The 9,586-nt window shown below is 36.4% G+C and overlaps 3 protein-coding genes across 4 annotated transcripts; 1 reads left to right on the forward strand and 2 right to left on the reverse strand.

Annotated features, from left to right (window-relative positions):
- Window positions 1-576: 576 nt before the first annotated feature.
- LOC111282240 (ATP phosphoribosyltransferase 2, chloroplastic-like) lies at window positions 577-5,373 on the forward strand. Of its 2 annotated transcripts, none has more exons than XM_022870251.2 (11): window positions 577-1,080; window positions 1,180-1,239; window positions 1,333-1,446; window positions 2,080-2,145; window positions 2,230-2,337; window positions 2,472-2,555; window positions 3,545-3,646; window positions 3,778-3,891; window positions 3,980-4,060; window positions 4,224-4,343; window positions 4,900-5,373. In XM_022870251.2, the coding sequence occupies exons 1-11, from the start codon at window positions 832-834 to the stop codon at window positions 4,993-4,995; spliced, it is 1,194 nt and encodes a 397-aa protein (XP_022725986.2). In that variant the 5' UTR covers window positions 577-831; the 3' UTR covers window positions 4,996-5,373. The 2 variants fall into 2 exon arrangements, 1 of the variants encoding a protein (XP_022725986.2); XR_002689219.2 differs by having other exon boundaries at window positions 585-1,080; window positions 3,778-3,880.
- A 103-nt stretch (window positions 5,374-5,476) lies between these two features.
- Window positions 5,477-6,304, reverse strand: LOC149518982 (uncharacterized). Its single transcript, XM_089760437.1, has one exon. It carries the CDS (start codon window positions 6,161-6,163, stop codon window positions 5,477-5,479), a length of 687 nt encoding a protein of 228 aa, XP_089616563.1. The 5' UTR covers window positions 6,164-6,304.
- Window positions 6,305-7,061: 757 nt separating this feature from the next.
- LOC149518983 (B3 domain-containing protein At2g36080-like) lies at window positions 7,062-7,715 on the reverse strand. Its single transcript, XM_089761365.1, has one exon. The coding sequence runs from the start codon at window positions 7,581-7,583 to the stop codon at window positions 7,218-7,220; it is 366 nt and encodes a 121-aa protein (XP_089617491.1). The 5' UTR covers window positions 7,584-7,715; the 3' UTR covers window positions 7,062-7,217.
- Between the last annotated feature and the right edge of the window lie 1,871 nt (window positions 7,716-9,586).

Genomic DNA, 9,586 nt, shown 5'->3' on the forward strand with positions numbered 1-9,586 from the left:
AAAAAATGTTTTTAAACTTGAATTTATATTTAATTGTCATATTTTCATTGAAGAAATAGAATTAACTCAAAATAGGTTAACCTTGATCTTTGCTCCTATAGTAGTGATTAATGAAAGAAGAGGGGGATCTTCCTCTCTCTTTTGCTTAAATAAACTAAAATTAAATTCATACAATTTGCTATTGTACTTTTTAATTATTATATTTTTAAAATTTAAGTATTATCATATGGTCAAATTTATTGCTCATGGATGATTAATTTTGATTGTGAACTTCTTTAATTATTTTATCATTTTTATTTCAACAAATAAATTTGTGGTTTTCTCAAAATAAAAAAGAAAGTGTGAGAGAATATTTATTGTCACAAGTGAAATTTTATAAATAGTAGAAAGAGTAATAATTAAAATAAATTATAAAAATAATAATTATATTTTAATTTCCCTTAAAGGAAAATTATAAAAATAATTATGTAATTATTTTTATTTTTATAAACCTTTAAGATAGGAATATAATTACTTTGTGGGCCATAATTATGTGCTTCGTTGTTTGTTTTAAGTCGGTGTATACTTTTTAACCGCGGCGATTTGTCTATTTGCAAACGAAGGCAGATCTGAAACTATTTTGGTTGCGTGTCCCTTCTATCAGTGGTCAAGTGCATCTAGCAGAATATCCCCGACCGCATCGAATCACAACCTCACTTTCCACGGTCGAGTGGCAACAGTAGAAAAAGGCATCTGAAACCAGACAAAGCATCTACCTCCATTTTGCGGCGGCTTTTTTCTCGGTTGCTTGTCACCGATAGTTTTAGGGTTTTAGTTTGGCCAGCCATAGAAATGTCTCTGTTGCAGCCGTATTTCCAACAATGCCCCTCCGCATTCACCTCCGCCTTCTCAATCTCATGTCCTTCTTCGTCATTCTACTTATCGGTTTCTAAGCGCAGCTTCATCTCTTGTTGTTCGTCACAGTCCCAAACGACAGTCGTCAATGGCAAAATCGATCGTAAAATCGTTGAAAGGGATGAGATTCGTCTCGGCTTGCCTAGCAAAGGTCGCATGGCTGACGACACTCTCGATCTACTCAAGGTACTGGTTTAACCCTCTGTTTGGTTCACCAGAAAACGAAACTATTTTATTTATTAGTTGTTTGGAAATTTGATTTATTTTTCTGTGTTTTGGCAAAAGGATTGTCAATTGTCGGTTAAGCAGGTCAATCCTAGGCAATATGTTGCACAAATACCTCAGGTTTTTGCCTCTCTCACAATATGTATTTTACTGGGACCTGTATATCATTTTATGTATGATTGATATTCAATCTTTGATTTGTGTTTCTCACAGCTTTCCAATGTAGAAGTTTGGTTTCAGCGGCCCAAGGACATTGTGCGGAAATTGTTATCTGGAGATCTAGATCTAGGTATCGTGGGGCTTGATACTGTTAGTGAATATGGGCAGGTAACGACTAAGGATGGGTTTGGTACACAAGATTATGATAGGATAGGATAAGATGATATTATGAATAGGAATAAATTAAATAATGTCATCATAACTTTTGTTAGATGTATGCAAGGATTAGAATAGGATAATTTATTTATTGGTTAAAATTATCCTTCCTCAAAGTTTATACAATTTAAGTTATTTATGTAATTTTTAAGGGTATAATAGGGACATATAAGTTCAATCCTATGGATTAAAATCATTGTAATCCTATCCCTTTCCTTAGATACAAACCAAATATAATATAGGATCATTATTATCCTATCTTATCCATCATCCTATACACCAAACATGACCTAAGGGCATCCTTTCTAGGGCTTTGTGGTTATGAAAATGTTACTAAGAATCAAAATATCTAATTCTATGCAGTGGTTATGTATTATGTAGAATTTCAGCCTTGCAGATTATTTTTGCCATGTCATCTTAGAACTAGTTCTTATATGTTATTGTTTGATTTATCTTGAATTGACCTTGGTTGTGCTGTGGTTTATTATATTACTGGTTTTATCCTTTTCTATCGATAAGAGAAAAGAGTTGGTCTTGGAAAAGTGAATGCAGATTAAAACTTTATTGTTTTAATACGTTTATCAGGGTAGTGAAGATCTTATCATTGTTCATGATGCCCTCGAGTATGGAGATTGCCGTTTATCTCTTGCAGTAAGTGTTCTTTGTTACGAGCACATAGCCAGCTGCATCTTCCTGATATCCCTGCTATGATGATTTTTATTTTTATTTTTTTAGATTCCTAAGTATGGGATCTTTGAGAATATCAATTCACTGGAGGAGCTAGCCCAGATGCCCCAGTGGACTGTTGAGAAACCTCTAAGAGTTGCAACTGGCTTCACTTATGTATGATACACGCTTCAATAATATTTGATAATTATATTACTTTTCAGAATTTCTTTTTGTACTATCTGTTTTGGTTAGCTTTTTGACAGAAAGTTTCCATTTGAATTTAATTTATTTTCTGTCTTTCTGCACAGCTTGGTCCTAAATTTATGAAAGAAAATGGATTGAAGCATGTGATATTTTCAACTGCTGATGGAGCCTTAGAGGCAGCTCCTGCGGTAAGAGTTAAATTCTCCCTGAGTACGTGTAATTTAATTTTTTCTTTGAAGTTATTTAAAATTAAAATAGAGGGTTGCTCATCCTTCTACAGTTCTGTGTATTAATTTTGTTAGACCTTACTGAACACTTCTTATCATGCATATTATTGCTTTACTGAAGGAAGAAAACTGAATTTGCATGAAACTTCAGAGTGTAGTTGCTCATACATCTCAGCTAATTTCTCTGCTATTATTTCACTGGTTAAGAGTTTTAAGATTGTTTTCTGGATTCATTAACTGTAATTAGCCGATCTCTCTCTCTCTTCTTTGGAGTGTGATTTTTTAGTTTAAATTGTGTAGGCATTTATTTGATAGGTGATGAGAGAAAAAAAAAAGGTTTTCTTTCCTGTTGCAGGGTTAGATGATAAAAATGAAAAGGAAAGTTGGAAAAGAAAGGAGTGATTAAAGGGAGAGAGGTTGTCTGTATGCCAAAATGATGAAGAAATAAGAGACTTAGCAATGAGACTAGTGTAGAAACTAAGATACTAAACCAGGGGATAGAAGAGAAAGAAGCTTACCAGGCAATGAGTAGTTGAAAAGATGCTTCATAACAAATAACTCCATCATATAATTGAATTATTCAATTTGGGGGGGGGGGGTGGTGGGCTGGGGTAGTTGACCCTAAAGGCTACTCTGCACTTTTGTTAAAGTTGAGGGAACTTGTTCATGTTGTAAAAATATGAAAAATGGTTGAGATTTCGGATATAGCTCAATTTACTATGTTTAAATGTACCTTGCAATGTTCTACCTTCCTGTAGTTCCCTTTCTATCTTTCACCCAATTGATATTTGACTGAACAAAATGTTATTACTTGTTACCTTATTGAAGGAAGTGATATTTAAAAATGAGTGCTAGTACTTGTAGATTTGGATGAAGCAATCTGGAAAAGTGATGGTTCAATTTGTCTTCATGATGTTTATAGAAATCACTTCTCTTTGTTGCTAATATAGATGGGAATAGCTGATGCAATTTTGGATCTTGTGAGTAGTGGGACAACACTGAGGGAAAACAACTTGAAAGAAATTGAAGGTGGAGTTGTATTGGAAAGCCAGGTGACAAGATCTGTCTTTTTTCCTGTTCATGCAACTTTCAAGCATGTGATCTTGTCGTCTGGAGCATGCTATTTTAAAAGGATTTGTTTTTAGAATGTCTTGCCTGATCTCTATAGTCCATTTTTCTTCAGGCTGTTCTAATTGCAAGCCGAAAAGCATTAATCCGGCGGAAAGGAGCATTGGACACGACACACGAGATTCTTGAAAGATTTGAGGCTCATTTGAGGGCACTAGGTCAGTTCATGGTACGGATATTCATGATTTACAGTCTCGTGGTTTTCTTTTCCTTTTCCTCCTTGCTTTCTTCCTGTTTATATGCGTTTTGTATGACAGGTAACTGCAAATATGAGGGGCAGAAGTGCAGAGGAAGTGGCTGGGCAAGTATTGAGCCAGCCATCATTGTCTGGGTTGCAGGTTAGGTTTGAATTTTGAAATGATTTTGTTCTCTGGAACCTCACTTTTGTGATGAAGCATGAAGTCATTACAAATTTTAATTTTGAATTAATTAAATATATTCTTAATGCTATTGCTGAATCTAAGAACACTTTTAAAAATTTTTCATGTTTGTATATTGCAGGGGCCCACAGTATGTCCAGTTTTTTGCAAGTGTGATGGGAAAGTAGCCGCTGACTACTATGCTATAGTCATATGCATACCCAAGAAAGCTCTATACAAGTCTGTACAACAGTTGAGAGCGGTAAGTAATGAAGAATTATAATAAATGCTACCTATATGTTATGGAAACTGTGGTTTCCGTTCTTGCTCTATTTGCAGCACTAGTTCATCCCTAATACAAAATTTATCTTTATTGATTTAAATCCAAGTCTTGATCCCATCTTGTGTTTTTCCTTGCTTCTAAAAAATTGCCCTGCCTTAGTGGTGGCCGTAATGAAAAGATGAACTTTACTTCTTAAGAGTTGTGCACATAATTTTTTCCCCAAATAAATTAAAAAAGAACTTATTGGGTTTATTGAGAAGTGATGGGTTTTCAGGTGGATCAAACATGCTCCTATACTTTTAGCCAGCATAGGCATCATGCATCTGTGTATGCTACTTTACATGGAGTAATATATGAAAAATTTTCCTTATCAAAATAAAGAAAGAAGAATCTGTTGGGTTTTAGGTTCTCAAAGATTCCTCGATGTTATTTTAGGCAATGCAACCCATTTCAACACCAATAGTTAAACTCGGTTATATGCCTCTAGTAAGTGTTGCTCTTCCTAGTCAGTGAATTTGAATGTTGTCTGGTGCAGATTGGAGGCAGTGGGGTGCTAATTTCACCATTGACCTACATTTTTGATGAAGAGACCCCAAGATGGAGAGAACTTCTTTCAAAGCTTGGCCTCTAGTCCTTTTCTGGTGGATGCATGGGTGGTTTGTTTGCATTTCATATCAATGCTGAAGAATTTTTGAAGTCTGAAGGTACCAACTAAGGTGGATTGAAAACTACTTTAGCGAGAGTTAAGACCTCCAAACATTTGTAGGTTTTGCTTCTAAGTAGTCTCATTCTCCCGTCCCTTGTTTCATTTACCAGCTTTTCTTTTTTCGTTAATGCATTTTTTTTCTCTCTTGTTCATAGTAACCATAACCATAATGACGATATACAAAACATGTTTTCATATTTGTTTGTGTACGAGTATGACTACCGGGAATAATTTGTAAACATACTAGTTTGTGGTTCTTGTTGAAATGCAGAGTAACTGGATGGAGCTTTTCTTCAGATGAAATCTATCTGCTTGCTAATTTTATTACATACTTGGGGGAAATACAACAAAGCATATCCCTCACAAAAAAAGGGAAAAGATGGGAAAATTGCGGGTGAAAAAACAATCAAAGGAACTCAAAATAAGGAGCCGTTGAGCCTGTCGTCGGAATCTCAACCATATGATATGTAGTTTTTAAGCCTGGTAGCTCCTTTTCACTTTGTTCCTGTGACCCCAATTCAAAAAAGTCGATCAATTTGGGTTCCCCAACTTTTATATGTGGCACCAGACTAATAAATTCGAACGTCAAACCATCCCTATCAGTAACGGGTTGATTATGAAGCCCTTCAGTCTGGACATCGGTTATAGCTTGATCGGTGCTATAGGAGGTTGTAGATGGCTCCTCTTCAATTTTGCTGTAGCTTGCTACCGCCATGGTTCTATCAGCATCGTGGTTCTGAACTAGAGGTGAAAGAACCGAAGATCGTTGGGTTGCTCTTTTGATCACATCAATTTTACAGTATCCCTTGCCAGCTTTATCCTGCTTCCTATGAAATATTACTTCATCACCAATTGCAAGCTTCCAACAGTGCACGAACTGAAGCCATCCCTTACAGAGAACTGGCTTTGGATAGCCTTTGTTCTTCCTTGTAGAACAAAAAATTGACCAGACTCTGCCATTCTTGTCTTTGGCCTTAAACTCCACCTTATGCTGCCCTCCGAAATTCAAGAAACATTTTTTCTTCACTGTCGGAACAGACAACCTCTTCTCGACATCTGTCTTTGTAAGAATCTTGGAGAATGCTATCACCATTTTGTGATCCCATAATGCAAACCCCAAAAGCCTGCCTGTGTATAAATAGAGAACAAAGATAGCAAGTTCGTGTGAAGTGAGTTCACTCGATTTTCTACTTCTTTTTTTTCGCACGAAATTGTCTCGTTTTCACCCGATTCCCTCGCGTTTGGCATAATGTAGCATCGCTCGATTCTCTGCCGATATGACGCGAGGTTTGCAGTGCCAATGCCAGTACATTGATAGTGATACGGAGTGAGAAGAAATAAAAACTTTATCAACTTTATCTATAAACTTTATCTATTTTATTTGTCAAACCACTTTGTTTTTAGAGCATTAGAATTGATGGTTCATTAAATTGTAGCTTTTGACATGCGTTTCTTTCACATGGTGACAAATGTATTTCTAGATTATCTAGAACATTGTAAGGTTGAATATCATGTCTTTTTCGTTGGAATAAAAACTGCAGTTGACTACATCTTACGAACCCAGAATTAATGGCTATGTTCTCCTTCAACTCTCCTTCAGCTTTTAAAATCTCCATTCACTGACGAGCTAAAGATCATAAATTGGAGAATCAATGCTTTTAGCTCTGCTTCTATTATCTACTGCAGTCAAAATTTACGGCCTTTAAAAGACAATAAGCTAGCTTTTGATCAGCACTGAATCAATCCAACCAAAGATACTAGCCTTAAAATATTATGATGAACATCTTACAATAATCCATTATCCATCTTGATTAGCAACTTGAAGACTTATTATTGCTACTAACTTTAGGAGATTCCCTGTTAGAGAAAATATACCAATGGCTCTGTTTCTGCTCTGTTTTCATTCTGTTTTTACAGGCAAATCTATTTTGTTTATGGTGTTTTATATGTATATGAGCATGATTGATTTCTATGAAAACAAAGAGAAAAAATTTAACTGATCGAACAAGAACTTAATATATTACTAATCAGTATATTTACACAGCATATTTAACCAGAATTACAAGAAATCCTAACAACAGTGGAAACCAAACACAAAACAGATAGTCTCCCATTAGTAAAGGGTCTTGGAATGTATACCAAATATGCTAGCACTGAATTGGTTTATAAGCAAAAACGGAACCAAATATTTTAACAGGTCTTTCCACTTTGACTCGATACTTGACAGCACCAGCTTGTTCTTTCTCCATGTAAAACACAACTCTATCACCGATATGAAGCTCCTTGCTGCAAACATATTCACGCCATCCCTTGGTAAGAACTGGCTTTGGGTACCTGTTATTCTTTTTTCGAGTGTAAATTCGAAACTTCCACACACGGTCACTCTCGTCTTTAACTGGAAAATCCACCATATGTCTGCCACTTAGAGGAGGGAAACATTTGAGGGATTTGCTTGGGATCGTCAATCGTTTCTCAATATCTGTCTTCTTGAGATTCTTTGACACTATTGCCATTGATGAAGTACAACGAGTTGCTGAAGGTTTCTGTTTTGGCTAGAGAACGATGGACCTTAAAAAAGAGAAGGAAATGTTCCCAACAAGTTTTCTCAGGTGTGTTGAACTTGAGCTCGAGTTTTCTTCTCATATCTGCTGGCTACGCTCGATTTTCCTGCCCTACCGCGCGATTTTGCTTGAGTTTCTGATTGTATCTCGCGTTTCTCTCTCTCTCTCTCTCTCTCTCTCTCTCTCTCTCTCTCTTTCTTTTTTTTTTTAAATCCAAAAGTCAATGACGATATTGACTCAATGAGCCAAAGGGATGCATATCTTAATGCCCAAGTTAAGGTATCTTGGCCATCACTTTGACCATATCCAACATCTCGAAGATCACAAAAGGATAAAGCAATCGAAAACAGACGTAACTCCGAAACTTTAGACCAATCCTGTTGTGTCTAGCGAGACTTGGAGGCATTGCTCGGTTCTAGAAATGTATTCGCGCGTTGTTTGCCAAAAGAACATTTTTTCTGCTGACTTGCGTTCGAGAGAAAGCAATCCTCCAATTATCCAACATTCCAAAGAAGCAATAAAGTCGCAAGTTCAAGCGACTTTCATGTAAACTGACCCTGTACAACAATTATCACAAAATTTGAGAAGACAACACAGTTAGTACTGCAGTCCCCATGAAAGATTCAGAGAACAAAGAGGCTAAATTGTCATTCCTCGGCGGTTGATGAGGCCCACTCTGTCCTGGAAAAATGGCTTGAGGTAGAGAAGCGAGTTGATCAGCTGTCTTATATGCTGAAATCCGTTTCATCATCACCTCAGCTAAGAAACCCCTCTATTTGCGCCCAGTTGACTGCATACTTGAGGGGTTTGAAGGCATCCTCAAGAAGGCTCTAGACATACCGGCAAGTTCAATCTCAAAAGCATCATTTGTTGGTACTTCAATACCACCAAGACTACTGATTTTCAAACACTGTTCCGCAATTTAGATGATTCTATAAGCAATATGAAGTGGCTTCTTACGGTCTAGACCCCATAAAGAATGGTGCTTTTGGCTGAATTGTTGTCATCCTCCCTCCAATCGTCAACAATAATCCAGTTTTTACTGGTCTGTAGTTGCACGCCACCGTCCAAATGGGGTGCCGATTAAGTGATCGAATAGACCACAAGTACAAGAAATACATTGTGGAAGAAGGGGGTCAGCCTCCTTTATTAATGTTTGACAACGGTGGCAACAAAAGCTGCCATTGCTTTGCAAAAAACTCTGTTTTATGTTTTGCCCTGTCAAGCATTGTAAATAGCAACTCTCTTGTATATAGTGCACAATACAAATCAAAATCAAACACACTTCAACTCATATTTCTTCATCTGTTTGTTTTCTGCCTAACAGGCATCCGATCTTTTTCTTTTCCCTTCTTTTTTGCCTCAAGGTTTTTAAAAATATAATACGTTCTTGTTCCAAGAAAATATTAAACTCTGTTGCCCAACCGCATAGCTTGTATTTTATGATTATCTTCTCCTAAATCAGAAATTTAGTAAAATAAGACAGACCAAAAGGTAAAAAGAGATGATATCGCGATGCGGTCGAGGTACCGCACGAGTGCGCGCGGTTTCTATATTCTGTCTTTTGTTTTCTAGGTCATGACGTTCATGTCCAAAGTCAATAACACATTGATGAGTGATGACATGACCACAAAGTATTTTTTAACGTTTAAGTTTTTTATTTGTTGTAACACAAATCCAATACGTCATTATCTCTAGTAAGTGGCTATAAATAGAATCGACAAATCGAAAATGGCCACAAAAACATGGTGCTTTCAAGTTGTTTTCTTTTTTTTTTTCTTTAATTCTCTTCTTTCAACTTCTTCAAATTGGATCCTGTGATGCTATCTATCATAGCGCGAACATCTAGCAAAACTGCAAAAGTAACCCACGACAGCATAATCATTTTGAGCCAAGCCAAGTGAGTCTTTGTTTCTTTAGGCGCCAATATTTAAAAGAAAAGATGACAAAAAGAA

This window comes from Durio zibethinus, chromosome 5, assembly GCF_047325235.1.
Source record: "Durio zibethinus cultivar Kanyao isolate XHJ-2024 chromosome 5, ASM4732523v1, whole genome shotgun sequence".
In the NCBI taxonomy this organism is placed as follows: domain Eukaryota; kingdom Viridiplantae; phylum Streptophyta; class Magnoliopsida; order Malvales; family Malvaceae; genus Durio; species Durio zibethinus.

What these genes read in the sequence shown, in the direction of transcription:
- LOC149518982 (XM_089760437.1), bottom strand. Translation starts at nt 6,163, where the DNA reads ATGGTGATAGCATTCTCCAAGATTCTTACAAAGACAGATGTCGAGAAG.
- LOC111282240 (XM_022870251.2), top strand. Translation starts at nt 832, where the DNA reads ATGTCTCTGTTGCAGCCGTATTTCCAACAATGCCCCTCCGCATTCACC. An exon ending in ATGTTGCACAAATACCTCAG is followed by an intron (nt 1,240 to 1,332) that starts GTTTTTGCCTCT and finishes TGTTTCTCACAG; the next exon opens with CTTTCCAATGTAGAAGTTTG. An exon ending in CCTTAGAGGCAGCTCCTGCG is followed by an intron (nt 2,556 to 3,544) that starts GTAAGAGTTAAA and finishes TTGCTAATATAG; the next exon opens with ATGGGAATAGCTGATGCAAT.
- LOC149518983 (XM_089761365.1), bottom strand. Translation starts at nt 7,583, where the DNA reads ATGGCAATAGTGTCAAAGAATCTCAAGAAGACAGATATTGAGAAACGA.